General features: G+C 46.0%; 3 protein-coding genes across 4 annotated transcripts in view; all 3 read left to right on the top strand.

Moving 5' to 3' along the window:
* LOC311022803 (guanine deaminase-like) overlaps window positions 1–15,654 on the top strand; it is a 49,796-nt gene extending 34,142 nt beyond the window's left edge. The window contains exons 12-14 of the mRNA XM_084024366.1: window positions 15,042–15,160; window positions 15,253–15,280; window positions 15,375–15,654. Of these exons, the coding sequence (XP_083880492.1) occupies window positions 15,042–15,160; window positions 15,253–15,280; window positions 15,375–15,439 (212 nt within the window). The 3' untranslated portion in view covers window positions 15,440–15,654. The remainder of the gene's footprint in view (window positions 1–15,041; window positions 15,161–15,252; window positions 15,281–15,374) is intronic.
* Window positions 7,252–13,327, top strand: LOC311023675 (uncharacterized protein; the record flags this gene model as incomplete). The annotated part of the gene is made up of 11 exons (XM_084025667.1): window positions 7,252–7,845; window positions 8,026–8,059; window positions 8,160–8,219; window positions 8,301–8,369; window positions 9,020–9,548; window positions 9,636–9,963; window positions 10,289–11,090; window positions 11,232–11,438; window positions 11,581–11,954; window positions 12,039–12,544; window positions 12,663–13,327. 11 exons carry the CDS (start codon window positions 7,252–7,254, stop codon window positions 13,300–13,302), a joined length of 4,143 nt encoding a protein of 1,380 aa, XP_083881793.1. The 3' UTR covers window positions 13,303–13,327.
* A 997-nt stretch (window positions 15,655–16,651) lies between the features above and the next one.
* On the top strand, window positions 16,652–20,512 carry LOC311023073 (uncharacterized protein). 2 transcript variants are annotated; one of them, XM_084024739.1, is made up of 5 exons: window positions 16,652–16,753; window positions 17,458–17,761; window positions 17,857–18,023; window positions 18,260–19,452; window positions 19,703–20,511. In XM_084024739.1, the coding sequence occupies exons 2-5, from the start codon at window positions 17,521–17,523 to the stop codon at window positions 20,088–20,090; spliced, it is 1,989 nt and encodes a 662-aa protein (XP_083880865.1). In that variant the 5' UTR covers window positions 16,652–16,753; window positions 17,458–17,520; the 3' UTR covers window positions 20,091–20,511. The 2 variants fall into 2 exon arrangements, with proteins under 2 accessions (XP_083880865.1, XP_083880866.1); XM_084024740.1 differs by lacking the exon at window positions 16,652–16,753 and having other exon boundaries at window positions 17,662–17,769; window positions 19,703–20,512.
* The last annotated feature ends 198 nt before the right edge of the window (window positions 20,513–20,710 follow it).

Here is a 20,710-nt window from a genome sequence, read left to right as displayed (position 1 = left end):
CGAGAAATAAATGAGATAAGAGCCACCAGACGAGTTGGCCGAGTGGTTAAGGCGATGGACTGCTAATCCATTGTGCTCTGCACGCGTGGGTTCGAATCCCATCCTCGTCGCAATGTAATGTATAATGCCAATATCGCTGAATGGGCATTAACCATGAGTTCCGTTGCTCCATCAGGAATGGTTTTCTTCTCAATCATAGAATGCCAATACGTCAAACCATTTCGAAGGGAAATTCCATTTGAAAAAACGAGAGGTAGGCTTTCAAACTGGAAATAAAGCCTTGTGGAGAATGCGGGCATCGATCCCGCTACCTCTCGCATGCTAAGCGAGCGCTCTACCATTTGAGCTAATTCCCCTACAGAGTCAGTCCTTACATCCTACTCCCCAGTATATCACAATCTTCCAAACTTTCCAGGCTGACGTAAAGTCCCTGGAATATGGCCTGGATCGGGCTTGAAATACAGGAGACAAGAGCCTCCAGACGAGGTGGCCGAGTGGTTAAGGCGATGGACTGCTAATCCATTGTGCTCTGCACGCGTGGGTTCGAATCCCATCCTCGTCGCAGTGTAATTCCTTTCTTGCATGATGCTAATCTCACTAAATGAGAATAAACCATGATTACCTTTGCTCCATCAGGAATGCTTTTCTTCTCAATCATAGAATGCCAATACATCAAAGCATTTCAAAGGGAAATTCCATTTGAAAAAACTAGAGGTAGGCTTTCAAACTGGAAATAAAGCCTTGTGGAGAATGCGGGCATCGATCCCGCTACTTCTCGCATGCTAAGCGAGCGCTCTACCATTTGAGCTAATTCCCCTACAGAGTGAGTCCTTACATCCTACTCCCCAGGATGTTACACTCTTCCAAACTGTCTAGGCTGACGTAAAGTCCCTGGAATATGGCCTGGATCGTGCGAGAAATAAATGAGATAAGAGCCACCAGACGAGTTGGCCGAGTGGTTAAGGCGATGGACTGCTAATCCATTGTGCTCTGCACGCGTGGGTTCGAATCCCATCCTCGTCGCAATGTAATGTATAATGCCAATATCGCTGAATGGGCATTAACCATGAGTTCCGTTGCTCCATCAGGAATGGTTTTCTTCTCAATCATAGAATGCCAATACGTCAAACCATTTCGAAGGGAAATTCCATTTGAAAAAACGAGAGGTAGGCTTTCAAACTGGAAATAAAGCCTTGTGGAGAATGCGGGCATCGATCCCGCTACCTCTCGCATGCTAAGCGAGCGCTCTACCATTTGAGCTAATTCCCCTACAGAGTCAGTCCTTACATCCTACTCCCCAGTATATCACAATCTTCCAAACTTTCCAGGCTGACGTAAAGTCCCTGGAATATGGCCTGGATCGGGCTTGAAATACAGGAGACAAGAGCCTCCAGACGAGGTGGCCGAGTGGTTAAGGCGATGGACTGCTAATCCATTGTGCTCTGCACGCGTGGGTTCGAATCCCATCCTCGTCGCAGTGTAATTCCTTTCTTGCATGATGCTAATCTCACTAAATGAGAATAAACCATGATTACCTTTGCTCCATCAGGAATGCTTTTCTTCTCAATCATAGAATGCCAATACATCAAAGCATTTCAAAGGGAAATTCCATTTGAAAAAACTAGAGGTAGGCTTTCAAACTGGAAATAAAGCCTTGTGGAGAATGCGGGCATCGATCCCGCTACTTCTCGCATGCTAAGCGAGCGCTCTACCATTTGAGCTAATTCCCCTACAGAGTGAGTCCTTACATCCTACTCCCCAGGATGTCACACTCTTCCAAACTGTCCAGGCTGACGTAAAGTCCCTGGAATATGGCCTGGATCGGGCTTGAAATACAGGAGACAAGAGCCTCCAGACGAGGTGGCCGAGTGATTAAGGCGATGGATTGCTAATCCATTGTGCTCTGCACGCGTGGGTTCGAATCCCATCCTCGTCACAGTGTAATTCCTTTCTTGCATGATGCTAATTTCACTAAATGAGAATAAACCATGATTACCTTTGCTCGATCAGGAATGCTTTTCTTCTCAATCATAGAATGCCAATACATCAAAGCATTTCAAAGGGAAATTCCATTTGAAAAAACTAGAGGTAGGCCTTCAAACTGGAAATAAAGCCTTGTGGAGAATGCGGGCATCGATCCCGCTACTTCTCGCATGCTAAGCGAGCGCTCTACCATTTGAGCTAATTCCCCTACAGAGTGATTCCTTACATCCTACTCCCCAGGATGTTACACTCTTCCAAACTGTCTAGGCTGACGTAAAGTCCCTGGAATATGGCCTGGATCGTGCGAGAAATAAATGAGATAAGAGCCACCAGACGAGTTGGCCGAGTGGTTAAGGCGATGGACTGCTAATCCATTGTGCTCTGCACGCGTGGGTTCGAATCCCATCCTCGTCGCAATGTAATGTATAATGCCAATATCGCAGAATGGGCAGTAACCATGAGTTCCGTTGCTCCATCAGGAATGGTTTTCTTCTCAATCATAGAATGCCAATACGTCAAACCATTTCGAAGGGAAATTCCATTTGAAAAAACGAGAGGTAGGCTTTCAAACTGGAAACAAAGCCTTGTGGAGAATGCGGGCATCGATCCCGCTACCTCTCGCATGCTAAGCGAGCGCTCTACCATTTGAGCTAATTCCCCTACAGAGTGAGTCCTTACATCCTACTCCCCAGGATGTCACACTCTTCCAAACTGTCCAGGCTAACGTAAAGTCCCTGGAATATGGCCTGGATCGTGCGAGAAATAAATGAGATAAGAACCACCAGACGAGGTGGCCGAGTGGTTAAGGCGATGGACTGCTAATCCATTGTGCTCTGCACGCGTGGGTTCGAATCCCATCCTCGTCGTAATGTATAATGCCAATATCGCTGAATGGGCATTAACCATGAGTTCCGTTGCTCCATCAGGAATGGTTTTCTTCTCAATCATAGAATGCCAATACGTCAAACCATTTCGAAGGGAAATTCCATTTGAAAAAACGAGAGGTAGGCTTTCAAACTGGAAATAAAGCCTTGTGCAGAATGCGGGCATCGATCCCGCTACCGCTCGCATGCTAAGCGAGCGCTCTACCATTTGAGCTAATTCCCATACGGAGTGAGTCCTTACATCCTACTCCCCAGGATGTCACACTCTTCCAAACTTTCCAGGCTGACGTAAAGTCCCTGGAATATGGCCTGGATCCGGCTTGAAATACAGGAGACAAGAGCCTCCAGACGAGGTGGCCGAGTGGTTAAGGCGATGGACTGCTAATCCATTGTGCTCTGCACGCGTGGGTTGGAATCCCATCCTCGTCGCAGTGTAATTCCTTTCTTGCATGATGCTAATCTCACTAAATGAGAATAAACCATGATTACCTTTGCTCCATCAGGAATGCTTTACTTCTCAATCATAGAATGCCAATACATCAAAGCATTTCAAAGGGAAATTCCATTTGAAAAAACCAGAGGTAGGCTTTCAAACTGGAAACAAAGCCTTGTGGAGAATGCGGGCATCGATCCCGCTACCTCTCGCATGCTAAGCGAGCACTCTACCATTTGAGCTAATTCCCCTACAGAGTGAGCCCTTACATCCTACTCCCCAGGATGTTACACTCTTCCAAACTGTCTAGGCTGACGTAAAGTCCCTGGAATATGGCCTGGATCGTGCGAGAAATAAATGAGATAAGAGCCACCAGACGAGTTGGCCGAGTGGTTAAGGCGATGGACTGCTAATCCATTGTGCTCTGCACGCGTGGGTTCGAATCCCATCCTCGTCGCAATGTAATGTATAATGCCAATATCGCAGAATGGGCAGTAACCATGAGTTCCGTTGCTCCATCAGGAATGGTTTTCTTCTCAATCATAGAATGCCAATACGTCAAACCATTTCGAAGCGAAATTCCATTTGAAAAAACGAGAGGTAGGCTTTCAAACTGGAAACAAAGCCTTGTGGAGAATGCGGGCATCGATCCCCCTACCTCTCGCATGCTAAGCGAGCGCTCTACCATTTGAGCTAATTCCCCTACAGAGTGAGTCCTTACATCCTACTCCCCAGGATGTCACACTCTTCCAAACTTTCCAGGCTGACGTAAAGTCCCTGGAATATGGCCTGGATCGTGCGAGAAATAAATGAGATAAGAACCACTAGACGAGGTGGCCGAGTGGTTAAGGCGATGGACTGCTAATCCATTGTGCTCTGCACGCGTGGGTTCGAATCCCATCCTCGTCGCAATGTAATGTATAATGCCAATATCGCTGAATGGGCATTAACCATGAGTTCCGTTGCTCCATCAGGAATGGTTTTCTTCTCAATCATAGAATGCCAATACGTCAAACCATTTCGAAGGGAAATTCCATTTGAAAAAACGAGAGGTAGGCTTTCAAACTGGAAATAAAGCCTTGTGGAGAATGCGGGCATCGATCTCGCTACCTCTCGCATGCTAAGCGAGCGCTCTACCATTTGGGCTAATTCCCCTACAGAGTGAGTCCTTACATCCTACTCCCCAGGATGTTACACTCTTCCAAACTTTCCAGGCTGACGTAAAGTCCCTGGAATATGGCCTGGATCGGGCTTGAAATACAGGAGACAAGAGCCTCCAGACGAGGTGGCCGAGTGGTTAAGGCGATGGACTGCTAATCCATTGTGCTCTGCACGCGTGGGTTCGAATCCCATCCTCGTCGCAGTGTAATTCCTTTCTTGCATGATGCTAATCTCACTAAATGAGAATAAACCATGATTACCTTTGCTCCATCAGGAATGCTTTACTTCTCAATCATTGAATGCCAATACATCAAAGCATTTCAAAGGGAAATTCCATTTGAAAAAACTAGAGGTAGGCTTTCAAACTGGAAACAAAGCCTTGTGGAGAATGCGGGCATCGATCCCGCTACCTCTCGCATGCTAAGCGAGCACTCTACCATTTGAGCTAATTCCCCTACAGAGTGGGCCCTTACATCCTACTCCCCAGGATGTCACACTCTTCCAAACTGTCCAGGCTGACGTAAAGTCCCTGGAATATGGCCTGGATCGTGCAAGAAATAAATGAGATAAGATCCACCAGATGAGGTGGCCGAGTGGTTAAGGCGATGGACTGCTAATCCATTGTGCTCTGCACGCGTGGGTTCGAATCCCATCCTCGTCGCAGTGTAATTCCTTTCTTCCATGATGCTAATCTCACTAAATGAGAATAAACCATGATTACCTTTGCTCCATCAGGAATGCTTTTCTTCTCAATCATAGAATGCCAATACGTCAAACCATTTCGAAGGGAAATTCCATTTGAAAAAACGAGAGGTAGGCTTTCAAACTGGAAATAAAGCCTTGTGCAGAATGCGGGCATCGATCCCGCTACCACTCGCATGCTAAGCGAGCGCTCTACCATTTGAGCTAATTCCCCTACAGAGTGAGTCCTTACATCCTACTCCCCAGGATGTCACACTCTTCCAAACTTTCCAGGCTGACGTAAAGTCCCTGGAATATGGCCTGGATCGTGCGAGAAATAAATGAAATAAGAACCACTAGACGAGGTGGCCGAGTGGTTAAGGCGATGGACTGCTAATCCATTGTGCTCTGCACGCGTGGGTTCGAATCCCATCCTCGTCGCAATGTAATGTATAATGCCAATATCGCTGAATGGGCATTAACCATGAGTTCCGTTGCTCCATCAGGAATGGTTTTCTTCTCAATCATAGAATGCCAATACGTCAAACCATTTCGAAGGGAAATTCCATTTGAAAAAACGAGAGGTAGGCTTTCAAACTGGAAATAAAGCCTTGTGGAGAATGCGGGCATCGATCCCGCTACCTCTCGCATGCTAAGCGAGCGCTCTACCATTTGGGCTAATTCCCCTACAGAGTGAGTCCTTACATCCTACTCCCCAGGATGTTACACTCTTCCAAACTTTCCAGGCTGACGTAAAGTCCCTGGAATATGGCCTGGATCGGGCTTGAAATACAGGAGACAAGAGCCTCCAGACGAGGTGGCCGAGTGGTTAAGGCGATGGACTGCTGATCCATTGTGCTCTGCATGCGTGGGTTCGAATCCCATCCTCGTCGCAGTGTAATTCCTTTCTTGCATGATGCTAATCTCACTAAATGAGAATAAACCATGATTACCTTTGCTCCATCAGGAATGCTTTTCTTCTCAATCATAGAATGCCAATACATCAAAGCATTTCGAAGGGAAATTCCATTTGAAAAAACTAGAGGTAGGCTTTCAAACTGGAAATAAAGCCTTGTGGAGAATGCGGGCATCGATCCCGCTACTTCTCGCTTGCGCTTGCTGTGTTCTGATTTCTCCGCCAAAGTAAGCCCAAAGTAAGCCCACAGCAGCCAATCACGTTCGTCCGATGGGCTTACTTTGGGCTTACTTTGGGCTTACTTTTGACCAATCACTTTCGTCCGATGGGCTTACTTTGGGCTTACTTTTGACCAATCACGTTCGTCCTGTGGGCGTACTTTGGGCTTACTTTGGGCTTACTTTTGACCAATCAACGATCCTCCCGCTGGGCTTACATTTAGCCGCTGTCGCGATCTTTTGCTCTATGACAATCCGTCTGTGCTTTGGTAAGTAGTGTATTACTATGTTATTGAACTTAAACTTTTAAGGTTTTCGACGGTAAATAAAGAGAAAAAGGTGTTGCTAAAGTTAATATAAGATGTCAAATCAAATGAAATAACGTTAGCGGTCACCGTAATCACAGCAATTATGCTAACTGAGTCGGTACTGTAACGTTACTACGTTATTGTACAGTACCGACTCGGTTTCTAAATAAACTGTATTCCCGTCCATATGAATGAATGATAAACTGTCTTCCCGTTCATATCAACGATCAACTGTCTTACCGTCCGTATGAACGATCAACTGTATGTATGTAGGCTATGTATATGTCCATATATATATAGCTGGCTTTAATGACATGACAAGACATTTTACCACCATTTATGTGGTGTATACCAATAAACTCAGATTAAGAAAATATGTACACTTAATCTCAATTAATTGCTAATCTTGTTTGTTTGCAAAAATTGCTGCAATGTCACATTTTCAGTGTTGTACGGGATGATATACAGTTTTGTACTGACCAGTTTTATAGTGTATTCACATATTATCATTTTTTTAATTATAAACATTAAAATGTTGCGCCTCATCTTGACCCATATACAGGTATCTTTCAGATAACTAGAGATAACAGTCTTTTCTTTTCTCATTCAGATAATGTATGCATACCCAGTTTTTCGGCGCCAGTCAGCCAGTTCAACTAGACTGCTGATGGCGCCCTCGGAAGAGGCAAAGACCCGCACAAACACCAGGTCTGGAAGGGCCAAACCCAGACAGGAGGTGCTGGCAGAGGCATCTACTTTTGTCACTGGCCATGGTGGAGACCCAGATGACAGGCTTCTGGTACTGGCTCACTGCCAGCTGCAGTTTGGCATGTTCCAGGGCCAGAGGTTCAGATGGCTCCTGGAGAACAGCCTTGGATATGCAGTGTATTTACTGCACAGCATTTCCAAGGAAACCGTGCAGGCAAACCCTCTGTCTGAGAACAAACAGCTGTTCCAGGACTATACCTCTAATATCAGAGAGATGACGGTGGAACTGGATACGTTTAGCCGTAAGCAGGAGATGCAGAGGAAAGCTAAGGACACTGGAGACCAGGGCTGTTTGATGGTGGAGTTTGGAGATTTCAAGGGTCGCTCCATGAAGGAAATTTATGAGGACCAGAGCCAGAAGACCCAGGCCCTCATCAGTTACCTGAAGACTGCTGATGCCCGGCCCAACACCAACATGGCCATTTTCAAGACATATGTCTTGAAGAGATGCACTGCAGCCTCCACCCTCCCATCTTCAGCCTCCACTCCCTCTGTACCTCCTCCTGCACCCTCCACTTCCTCTGCACCTCCTCCTGCACCCTCCACTTCCTCTGTACCTCCTCCTGCACCCTCCACTTCCTCTGCACCTCCAGCAGGATTCCAAAGTGGCACATGGAAGCCCGCCACTGTGAAATCTCTGCTGGCACGTGGGAAAAATCTGTCACCTTCACAGCTGGCAAAAAAAATGATGTCACCAGTTAAACTCTGTGAGTAAGAGTGTGCATTTTGAATTTCCCCTACAGCAGTCCTATATGTATAGCTTGTACCATTTTAACAGATTATACAAACTTGTCCACTTTTTTCCAGCTCCAGCACCGCAGCTCACCTCACCCCCACCTTCAAAACCCCGTCAGCTTTTCCTTTCTGGTAAGTATGCACCATCTTACAGACATTTGTCTCGGTGTATTGTTAACAGTAGGCCTAATACTTTCAACATTTCCTCTCCAGACTCTGCTGAGATCGATGATGAGGAAATGGTTTCTGCTGCAGCGCAATGTGAGGCACAGCTAAATACAGGTGTGGCATATGACACAAATGCAAATATGACGTGAATGTTTAGTGACAACACTAAGAATGTTATTTTGTGGAACATTTCTACGTTTTAAATATATTTTTATTCCCAATACAGCATAAAACCACATCAACCAGGATGCAAACCTTAAAGATGTACAAAGGTGTCGCTGTTTTTTTTGTGTTTTTTGCTTAACTCCACTCACCCATGTGCTCTAAATCAATCACCTGAATTTTACCGCCTTTTTTTTCACGCGCTTTTTCACAATTACACTGCATGCTCTTCTCATTCACACTTTAGCTCCCTCTGAACCGCTGGGATGGTGGACAGTCGTTGTTCTAATCATTACAATAGTAGTTGTTACTGTGTCTGTGTGCATGTTTCATATCTGTGGGCATCATTAATACTTATGAATTCATTTTGCATAATTTTCCATGTGCTTACACTGGGTTCTTTGCTTCTTAATATTACTTAATGTACTACACTATCAACTACTAATCTTAACATTGTAGTATTTTAACAGTAGTATTATTAACATTGTACTATTTATTCAGTTTCTTTCTGTAGTATTTCTGCACTGTGGCACTTTGTGTGTTGCATTTATGGCATATCTATCAAAACCAACATTCAAGCTAATTCATTTCTCCTTCATTAGCTCTTGCAGCCACGGTGCCTCGTGAGGCCTGTGCTGATCCTCCACCAGCAGCTCTCCTCCATCAACCGCCAGCTGAGCTTCCCAGTCACTGGAAGGATCAGCTTCCACCTTACCAGCAGGAGTGGATACGGCACACTCTGTTCAAGGCCAACTCTCGTACCGGCAAGCCAGAGCTAGTGTCACAGCTGAAGCTTTGGTGGTATCCTCCTCAGCCCGCCCTCATTCACACCCAGCCTCCCGCCTCGCCTGACCACTTCTTCTGTCGGCCGTTGTTCCTGTGGATGCCCCAGAAGATGTGGCTGTTTCCTCTGGTCTGTGTTCGTCCAGCCTGCGGCAAGCACAGACTAACAGCTGCAGGACTGTACAGAACAGTGCGGAAGGTGCTGGACATCGACGGGTGGTATGACCTTGCCACCGAGTACCTGGAGTGCAAACGCTGCTCCAAAAAGTATCCTGCTTGGTCTGATGACATCTTAGGCCAGCTGGATATGGGCCACCGCAGCAAGTTTCCAGCTTTGCTCACTTACAGGTAATTCATAATTAATGTCAACCATTATTAGGTGCTTTTATTTGTGGGTTGTTGTTTTTTTTACATTACACTCCTTCCTTTCATTAGATACTCGTGCGGCATCCGTGTGCTGAGGATGATGAGGGAGAGGACAATGGGCAACAGTGTGACCCAGCTGTACAAAAAGCTGCAGGAACAACACAGCGAGGCATGGATGGAGCGGGTTCTGCAGTACCTGACAGCTTGCGAACCATTCAAAAGGTCCACTGTTGTCCGCCCCTTCGTCTTTGCTGAGCCTCCCTGCTTACCTGCCCTTCCCAAGCCCAAGTGGCTGTTAGCAGTTTATGCCAGGGATGTTCTGAGCCGGCTGCATGAGGTGAAGGCCAAAATCACCTCCATCTTTGGCTCTGTCCTCAAGATGGACTCCACCAAAAAGGTATCACAGCCCTGTTTATATACAGAATTTTGAGTGCATACATAATAGATTGATAGAGATAGGCTTTAATGTCATTGTACCAGCAGTACAACCACTGTGCAACTACTAAAAGCAATGAAGTACACACACACAATCACTACACAAACACTTCCACATGACAGTCAAATAAAATACGTACAGCATACTAAAACAAAGCCTCAGATATCATCATCATCATCATCACCAGGGAGCATAGTAGCAGCATCAGAGAAACAGAGATTTAAATATTGCACTTACATTTCATAATAATGAACACAGTTTTTAACTCCTTATCTTTTCTGAATAGGTCACGAAGAAACTCGCTGGTGCTGCTGCAGGTACAGCTGCCTGGTGCACCAATGTCGGAAACGAGTATGGTCAAGTCCTTGTCTCGGTTCTGACAGCTGGTGAGGGACAGGCACTGAACACCATGGCAGCTGGCCTGGTGAAGCGGTACAGGGAGGCGGGTGAGGCGCCACCCAAGGTGGTGTATGTGGACAGAGACTGCTGCAGTCAGCATGGCCCTTGTCGGGTGAAGGCCATGTTTGCAGGGTGGGATGAGCTTCATGTGCGCCTTGACATCTGGCATTTCATGCGCCGTTTTGCTGCAGGCGTCACCACTGAGGCTCACCCCCTGTATGGCATCTTCATGGCACGCCTGTCCACGTGCATTTTTGAGTGGGATCCACACGATGTTGCTGCTCTTCGCTGTGCCAAGGAAGGTGAGCTGGCAGCAAGAAGTGTTGGCCACATCTCGGAGGAGGCGGTGACCACTCACATCAGCCGGAGGGAGTTGGCGCTGCACTGCAGGAGGAGGACCAGAGGGGTGGAGGAGACCAACAGACTGATCGGGTCACTGATCAGTCTGTTTGACAGCGCGAGTGGGAAGGACACTCTGGGCGTTCCTCTGCTGGACCACGAACGGATCCAGCAGATATGGAAGGAGCAGCAGAAACACCTTGGCTGCATCCAAGACCCAGAGGACTTCCAGCTCTACATCAGGACGGGCACCTTGAAGAAAGGCCATGTGGAGCTGTGCTGCTACAGGTGTGCCCGTGGCTCTACCTCCCTGGAGTCCTTTCACCTCCACCTGAACAGATTTATTCCAGGTATTGCATACATATGCGTTACTAGTTGTATACCTCTTTTTTTTCTCAATATGTCTGGCTTTGTTTTATAGATACTTCATATCATATGTAGTAAATATCTTTTACAAATGTGACATGCCTCTTTGTGCATTTCACCTTCAGGAACCAGTGCCAGTGATGCGCATTTCCAGGCGTATCTTCTGGAAGGGCTGATGCGCTGGAATGATGACCGTATGGAGGACGCCGTAAAGGGAGCACCTTCCATCCGCTCCTACGGCAGCGCACTGAGAGAGGCGGTGGACCAGCTCAGCCGAAAGGTGCTAGGGAGATGCTGGGATGAGCGCTATCGCACCCCTGGAGCGTACACAGGTAAGAAATTATCCCCCATTCAACATGAAAAAGAACACCTTAATTAATTTTTTCTTTAATAACACTATGTTGATCAATGTAACCTTTAATGTATTGGATGAAATATTAATAATACTTTACTTTTTTCTTTTTTTTTTCCTAGGTGAATTGCTGGGAATGGAGTATTTGTACAGCCAGACCGGCAAGGAACTGACTCCAGTGCTCCAGAACCCAGAGGAGGAGGACAGGCTGGTGGAGGAAGTAAATGATGAGGACTTCCAAGATGAGGGCTTTGTTGAAGAGAGCATGGAGGACATCACAGTTCCTGTACTGTGTGAGGATGACCCCTCCCGTGCTCTGCAGAGCAGGCCCTCATCGTCAACGAGTCCTCAGGCCTCTCCTCCTCCGCCGTCTCCACCTCAGCCTTCTCCTCCTCCGCCGTCTCCACCTCCGCCTTCTCCACCTCCGCCCTCTCTTCCTCAGGCCCCTGCATCACCTGCTGATGTGCTGTCCGGCAGTATATCTGACGGGGCTCAGGTAAGACACTTTAATAACTATTTAAATCCAATCTCAATGACATTTTATTTCACATATATTACTATTAATCAATTAATTTATTAGGGAGCAGTGATTGGACCGGATTGGATCGCTGGGTGGGACAAGGTCCAGGAACTAGCTGTTTGCCTGGTGGAGCTCCGTGAGGCTTCGTACTACTCTGACCTGCAGGTGACCCAGATCGTCCAGCTGTGGACAGCTCTCCCTGAGGTTGACAAACAGCGTGTCAACTATCAGCCTCGCCATCAGGTGCGCCTGACAAGTGGCCGCTTTAAGGCTCCGAAGCGGTCTGGAGTCACACCGGGGGTGGAGAGCGTCAAACGCTGTTTGATCGGACATCCTGGGGGTCCAGCACAGTGGCCCAGCACCAGCCGCTTGGTTGAGGCCATTTGTACCAAGCTGTGCAGTTTGCATAAGTCGCCAACCAAGAAGTCTGGAGTCTCCACCCCCAGATGGTCAAAAATCCTTGGCGACTACCACCACATCCGGGAGCTGGTGCTCAACACGCCAAGGCTTATGGCGGAGACCACGCTCCAGCTGTTTGACCTCAATCAGAGGACACTGATTCAATGGTAAGTCAGACACATATTTTGGCAGCACTCATGTACCCCCTGGAAAGCCTTCAAATACCCAGGGTACTAGTACCCCCATTTGAGAACCACTGATCTAACACAAATGATCTTCTCTCAGGTTTCAACGGAGGCAGAAGACCCAGGAGATGAGTGTCCTCTCCCAGGGAATGGCTCCAACTCACCAGATTCCCGTGGCACCCGACCAGCTTCCGGCCCCGAAGGATAAACTGGAGCTCCTTCCTCCAACATCTGGCCCGCAGCACCAGTTTGTCCTCCCTCCTAATCTGGAGGGACAGGCTCCACTCCTGCGGCCAGGCAGACGGCCCGCTGCTGCCACCAGGGAGCGCCCCACAGCACCAGGCACTGCAGCCACCCCCACCGCACCAGGCACTGCACAGCCCATGTCAGCTCATTTAGGGAACTTAGTCCTGAACCCTGACAACACGCTGTCACTGGTGCTGGCAGCTCCTGGTGTCTCAACACCCAGTGCAGGCCCAGCTCCACTTGGTCCTGCACTGGGTGCTCCTGTGTCTCGCTTCACAGAGAGGAACAGACGACGGCGGGCCCTTGAGGAGGAGAGTGGGGTGCCCAAGAGGAGGTATGTCAGAGAAGTGGCATACAACATGTGTGGCAAGTGTGGACAGCCAAAAACCAAGGACTTTGGCCATAGCCGTCATGGCAGCGCCACCTTTTGTCCACAGGCCTCACAAGGGAAATCTCTGGAGGAGTGGCTGAAGGAACAGAGAGCACCAAAATAGATTGTGAACTTGTGTATATAGTGTATATATTGTGTGTTTGAGTACAGTTCCCCAATACAGTATCTAACAAAAGTGTATCCCTCACATTTTTTAAAAACTTTAATACATCTTTTCAGGGAACAACACTATAGAAATGACACTTTTATATAACTTAATGTAGTCAGTGTACAGCCTGTGTAACTGTATAGATTTAGCTTCACCTTGGGAAGCTGAAGGTGCAGTGATGGTGAGTCTCCAGACCTAGACCCAGTGGAGCATCTGTGAAGCACCCTGCAGCAGAAGGTGGAGGAGAGCAAGGTGTCCAACGTCCACCTGCTCTGTGACGTCATCATGGAGGAGAGATAGAGAGAGAGAGGACTCCAGCAGCAACCTGTGACATGTGTACTCACTTTTGTTGCCAACTGTTATGCAAGCTGTACACTGAGACTACTACTATATTGTTGTACTTATACTTGTGTTCATTAAATCTTATTGTACCACCATTTATGACTCAGTGTGTCCATCATTAAAAAAAACTGTCCATATTGTCCCATAGTAGCACATTTTAATGTTATCATTATATTAATAGAAACAGAAATAAACATTACTAGTCATTGGGGGGTATATCTTAAAGCCAAAGCAATGGTCTTCATAATAAATACAAATTAAGAAGTATTAATCAATACAATAACATCAAATTGCTATGGATTTTAAATCGGTTTAAACATCTGGTGCCGTGATTTCGCGAGACCAGTAGAGGGAGACGTTCTCATGGCAACGGACAAACAATCTCAGAAAGGGAGCAACAACAACACGAGTACCTGTGTCGTTCAGAACATTATTTAATGGGATCTGTTATTTACACTGGCTACTGCTTTCTCATGAGATCACGTGACTGTAACCCATAGATATATACACACATATATGACTGTAACTCCTTCTAATCGGCTCCACTGTAAATACCACTCTTTGATTCACGATGTTTTATTTGCTGATGATTAATAACAAACAAATAAAATAGTTTTAACGTTATAATGCGCTGCTCCACGGGCGCAATAATCTTAATATTATCCTGTTGTGTGAGTGTGTGACCCAGGCTTTGCCTTGGCCGGCAGGTTCGAATCCAGCTCACGGCGAAGTGCACGGCGGGTGACTCGGTTAAAATACGCCATAACTATCTATATAGAGATACAGGGGACACTGTCTATGATATTTCACTATTCAATAATTCCCCCGTGCTTTTCGCGTGTCTTTTACTCTGCGTGAGGGAGCGTAAACATTGGCCCCCTTCCTTTGCGCAGCGAGCGCTCTACCATTTGAGCTAATTCCCCTACAGAGTGATTCCTTACATCCTACTCCCCAGGATGTCACACTCTTCCAAACTTTCCAGGCTGACGTAATGTCCCTGGAACATGGCCTGGATCGGTCGTGAAATAAATGAGATAAGAGCCACCAGTCGAGGTGGCCGAGTCGCTAAAAGCGATGGACTGCTAATCCATTGTGCTCTGCACGTGTGGCTTTGAACCTCATCCTCGTTGCAATGTAATGTATTCTTTGCATGATACCACTGGATGGGCATAAACCATAAGTTCCTCCATCATAGAATGTGAGCGCTCTACCATTTGAGCTACTTCCCCTATACTTAGACGTGACCAGTGGCCCGATCTAACTGACATCCTACTCCCCACGATGCCACCCTCTTTCAAATTTATACATTGTTGGGAACACAACAGTTTCTTTTTTGGTGGTTTTGCCTGTAGCATTGTCCCTTGATGACCAGACGGGGAACTTTGAAGTGGGAAAAGACTTTGACGCCTTGAGGGTGAATGTAGCTGCTCCTGCTGGACCCATCGACCTGATCCAGTTTGACGAACCAAAGGTTGGTTGCGAAGCTTAAATCATTCACATTGAATCACAAATAAGGTAACTTAATTTCAGTGTAACGATATTTCATTTTGTATTCAATTTCAGGTTATGTTGGAAAAGTTCTTGAATTTGGGTGAGTGTTAATTTCAGTATTTTTGTCCCAACTTATCAGATTCTTTTCTGCTGCTGATCATTTACTTTATGTTCGTGTCCTTCCTGTTTGACAGGTGATGATCGTAACATAGCAGAGGTGTTTGTGGCCGGGAGGAAGGTCGTCCCGTTCACAGAATAAATGCTTTGGTCACTCGTCTCAAAGCCCAAACTCACGGGAAAGTCAGCTATCTTCACATTTATATCTGAGAGATGCAAATGTTCACCTTAAGAAGGTGGAGACACCCCACTGATGGTCTGCAATAACTAATATTCAAGTACTGTTGATGGTAGTATAGGTTAATGGAAGTCTCTGAACTGCCCTACATCAATATTACAAAAAGATGTCTGATTTTTAGATTAGATTCACTCATCAATTAGAAGTTTTACTGCTGAGATGTATGATTTTAAGCACCACCGAAGTTAAATCAAGTTATGTATTTAAATTACCATTGCAAACTATCTTATGCATATTGGGAAATGAAGGGAAATCAAATGAACTGATTGCTGAATGTGTTTGGCTTGAGAATGTATTTAAGACAAATATATATATATATATTTTTTTCAAGCTAAAGGTTAGCTAATTTCTTTTTTTCTCACAACACATCACTCTTTGACACCAATATAGGATGTTGGTTAAATTTAAATAAAGAATTCCACAAAGTCTGTTTTGATATCTGTGTGCAGCTCATGATCAAGGATCATAATCCAGGGTGTGGGTAAAAGGTTTGGATGAACAAACAGCCACTAGAGGGCGACACTGTACTTCAAATAGTCTGATATCCCTAGAATCTAATGTTCATTTTCGGTGCTGTCGATCATTAACACGGGTACAGTATGGTAATGATAGTATGTGGACACAGAGGTCTCAGTGATGACTCACACACCAGCATGCCTCTGAGAATGGGAAGTTAACTCTCAACATACACTGAGCAAGTATTTCTTCATTATGTGTTGCCCCTGGTAACCAAGAATGTTATCTTTTTTGTTTTGTTTTGATTAAAACATAAAACCAAAGCGATCGGCGTGGCTTGATAAACGTAGAGGTAAGGGAGAAATATGTATGTATATCAAACCATAGTTTGCAAAATGACATGGGAAATGTGCTTATTTAATTGATTAATTAATTAAACAACCATGTTAAGCATGTGTGTGTGTGTGTGTGTGTGTGTGTGTGTGTGTGCCGTTTTCGAAACTGCACATCGGCCTTGAATATAGCTTCGAATCAATTGAATCAGGTATTAGGTTTAAATCGTAGCTATTGGTAATATATTTTACCCACATGGCAGACTTGTTCAGGTTCAAGACTTCCCCTTGACCGGCAACAGCCTGAGAGGAAATAGTGCCTGAGAGACTGAACTGAGGGCTGGAAGGGCCCAATGCCAGAATCAGGAAGTATCTGAATGTGGTGACTTCACTTTACATTCCTGGTTTATTTCTTATTGGATTGTTGAACGTAAGTTTTATGCTTCTTCTTCTTCTTTATTGGATACACTGTATCTTACATACTAACTCATATGAATCTACTGTGTGTTATAACTAACTTCTATCTCCCTCTTTTTCGATCTGTCTAATCTGCTGAATTATTTATAGCCTATAGATGTGTGTCTGTCTGATGTCTCACGATGTCTCCTGTTAATTCAACTAACGTCAAATAGGAATTAGGTCATTGTTTTGAGATGGAATTAATCATAATAACAACAATAATAATACATTTTATGCATGTCCCCTTCGTCCTGCACGTCAGGTGACCAAACTACTGCCCCTGCGCGTTTGTGTTGCATTAAAATTTAAATAAATAAGACTTTAGTGGCATTCTTTCTTTCTTAACCACGTGGCACAGAAACCAATATTTTACCATTTTGTTCTTAATATCAGACATATGTTTATATGTTTCTTGACATTTTAGAGGAAGATGATGAGAACTGTATGTAATATTTTTGGTGCTCACATTTTCTGGCTGGTGACCCTTTAAAGCAAAGCAATAGTCTTCCTTTAACTCCTCAGCACTGATTGCTTACGAACAATTGGAACCCAAAACTGTTTTTTATTGTTGACTTTATCTTTTCAAGCCTTCAGATGTAAAACTCATTCAGTAATCTGAAACATCGTGTTTTCATCATGTAAACAGCATGTTTTCTATCCTATTAATTTCCTCAGCCCTCCAGCAGCGAGGAGAAAACTCCCCATCACACGGAGTCAGCATCCACTTCCTGTCCCACAATGCCTCTGTTTCGGGCTCCGTGTAAACGCGGCGGGGCGAAGGTTCGGAGGAGGAAGAGGAATACGGAGTGGATGGGGGGCTGCGGGAAGACGGATGAAAATGGCTTTGTGCTGTCGTTGACGCGGCTGTGTCTGCTGAGCCTGGCAGACAACATGAAGGGAGTGTGGGCGAAGGACTATGCTGATAACTACCTGGATCATTATTCATTCAGATACATCACAGGGCCTTTCAACGTTCTGCGTGAGTGTGTGAGGGCTTATCTAATAATCAGCTCTACAAAGTTCCTCCCTTACCTGTCTGTCTCTACTTGAGTCTGACTTGTGTTCTCCGTCCAGCGGGCGAGCTGGTGGAGGAGCTGACGTGGCTGCTGTGCACCAGGAAGCAGATGTCCCGGGCGGCCCTCCACCTCCTGCTGGTCCCCCAACTCCGTGGCCTGTCTCTGGAAAGGTGTCCCGGTCTGGTGACCTCCGCCCTCTGTGCCCACATTGCTCCACGTTGCCAGGTCATTGTCTGCATATGTAGCCGATTATTTCAGGGCTTAAAATATTCCATTTTTTGTTTTGTTTTTCTACGTTATCATTTTGCATGACAGTAGGTTATATAGAAAAATAAATCACAGGTTTCTTTCCTTGACGTATCCCCTAAACTCTCTGTGGAAAGTAACGATAGACACATGAAATCTTGTGTGCTGCCTATGATTCCTTATTTCATTTATATTTCCTTCCTTTCTTGGGTCAGGGTCTGTGGAGCCTGGACTTGTCTGGAGGCCGGCAGCTGCCCTCAAAGGCGCTGTCTGAAACCCTCTGCAGTCTACCTGCCCTGCGCTCGCTCTCCCTGGCTGGAACACCTTGTGACAAATCTGTAATCAGGACAGTTGCCCGTGGCTGTCGTTTGCTGCGTCATCTGGACATATCCCGCTGTCACTTCCTTTCCCCTGCTGCACTACTTCCTCTCGGGGATGGGGCTTCCTTTTTGTCCTCTGGCTGTCCATCTAGGTCACCTATTCAAACTTCTCTATCCCAATCTTCTACTTCCTCTTCTTGCGCTGCGCCCCTGTCTCCTCTCCCCCTCAGCAGTCTGCTGGCTGTGGACATTGGGTTTGGGGAACAGGAGGGAGACCCCGTAGCGGCAGCGGCATACCTCCTCCTCTCCCTGCCCAGCCTGGAGAGAGTGGCCATGGAGGGCCTCGTCCAGGCCTGCTGTCTCCTCCAGCAAAGACAGTTCAGCCAGACAGATGAGTTCACTGACAGAGTAGGAGTTCCCAGGCTCGGGGAGGTGTGGAGGGAGAGGAGGCACAGGATGCATAGTTGGAGGAAAAAGGGAGAAGAAGCAGCAGCAGGTGAAGAAGAGGAGGAGGAGAGGATATTGTGGGATGGGAATAGTGAGAGTGAAGAAGATGCAAGTAGAGACGAAGGGCCACATTTCTCTCCAAACCAAGCAGAAGAAAAAAGGAGAGGGAGAGATTTATTAGGCGATGAACGCCTCATCCTGCTCCTGAAGGACGTCAAGGGCTTATCATGTGACTCTCTGGACATTTTCAGTTGCGTATGTCCTCACATTCAATCCATGTCTGTGAACGTTTGTGATGATGAAGATGCTAGAGGAAGAAGCCAGCGGTCTCTGTTAGAGGCAGGCCTCCAGGCGTGGTCAGGCCAGCTGCGGAGCCTCTCGGTGCACTACCCGGGCCCTCTGGAGGATCTCCTTCCTGCCCTGCAAGTTGCAGGCTCCTCCTTGGTCTCTCTCACCCTGGAGGGGGTGAAAACCAGCCCTCACACCCCTCTACTGGAGGTCATGGAGGCCTGTCCCAGACTCAGAGACCTGCTCATCTCTGCAGAGCCTCCCACAACACCACAGGGAGAAGAAGACGAGGAGGATCAGCGGGACGACCGGGATCTTCCACAGCTCCCTTACCTCTGCTCTCTAACACTCAAGTAAGCACTATTGGTACACTAGGAAGTACACTAGGAACTATTAACCCGTGTTCGGGAGCTGTGGTTGTAATCATGTCTTTGGTGCAGCTATGATGTACATTAAGTTAACTAATGCTGTGTCTCATATACCTAACAGATACCATGTCTATGATACCATCTAATTAACACAAATGCTGTTCGTAATAGTAAGCCAAATTGGCTGTAAATGAGGTCTTACTTCATAAAGTAATCCATCTCCTTTTGTCTGAAGTTTCTCCTACGAGCACAGCCAAATGAAGCCCGTCATGTCCTGGATGTCCCTGAGGAGGGCGCTCAAGTGTCTCGTGGCTGGTTCTCCTCTGCTGGAGAAGCTCTCGCTGGTCTCCGTGCCCTGTCCCCTGAACTGTGTCTTAAAGGATGTACTAGGCGTATCGGGCCTACATCGCTTTGCAGATTCCACAGCCTCGCCTCCCACGCCACTTGGACGGGTGCAAAGTATTGACCTGCCGAGGAGTGATGTGAAGATGATAACAGTGAAAAGAATAATGCTACGCAGCAAGAAACTCAAGTACATCGATGTGAGTTACTGCTGGAAAATCAGCCGGCTCGAGTGGTTGGACTGCGAGAGGATCAGTAAAGTCCAAGTTGTCTGGTTGTGAGGCAGAGACAGGCAGCTTCAGGGCAGATGAAGGTGGATGAACATTGCTTTAAACGTTTAAACTAATACAATGTGTCAATGTTTACATTAGTATCTCAGCCTGTATGATTACAACTGTATGACTTGTTATTTTTGTAACTAAAGTTCTTTAAACACTTTGATTTTACACAATTGGTGCTTCCTTTCAGATTTCAATATTTCCATAATACTCAAAACATGTTGACCATATAGTGCCTTGAATTAATTACAAATGATCTGCTCTGTTTTGAAGATAATGCTGAATTTAATATATTTTAAGAAATAGATCTTAGGACTCATTTTTATGTTGATTTCACACAAGATATGGACTGAACTGAAGGTACCCAGATATCTTTATTTAAATGTGTATTTTAGTAATAAAAAAAATTGCAATAAAGAAGTGGTGTTATTTTTCTTTGTACAGAGGGGACAATTTTAAGTCATAACAAGATTGTGTTTGGAGTATACACACACTGAATAAAACTACTTCTAATAGGCATTCAAACTCAGAAGTGCTTTATTGGCATGTTAACAAAAGTACAGTATTTCTGAAACATATTGCACATGGATTTTTAGATATAATTTAATAGATGAATAGATCAA

This window comes from Eutrigla gurnardus, assembly GCF_963514095.1.
Source record: "Eutrigla gurnardus genome assembly, chromosome: 13".
Classification (NCBI taxonomy): Eukaryota; Metazoa; Chordata; class Actinopteri; order Perciformes; family Triglidae; genus Eutrigla; species Eutrigla gurnardus.
This window is presented reverse-complemented; position numbering and strand designations above follow the sequence as displayed.

Excerpts from the sequence above, each read along its gene's own strand:
- LOC311023073 (XM_084024739.1), top strand. The coding sequence starts at position 17,521 with ATGCCTCTGTTTCGGGCTCCGTGTAAACGCGGCGGGGCGAAGGTTCGG. Across the intron at positions 17,762-17,856 it reads AGGGCCTTTCAACGTTCTGC|CGGGCGAGCTGGTGGAGGAG; the intron begins GTGAGTGTGTGA and ends TTCTCCGTCCAG. Across the intron at positions 19,453-19,702 it reads CTCTGCTCTCTAACACTCAA|TTTCTCCTACGAGCACAGCC; the intron begins GTAAGCACTATT and ends TTTTGTCTGAAG.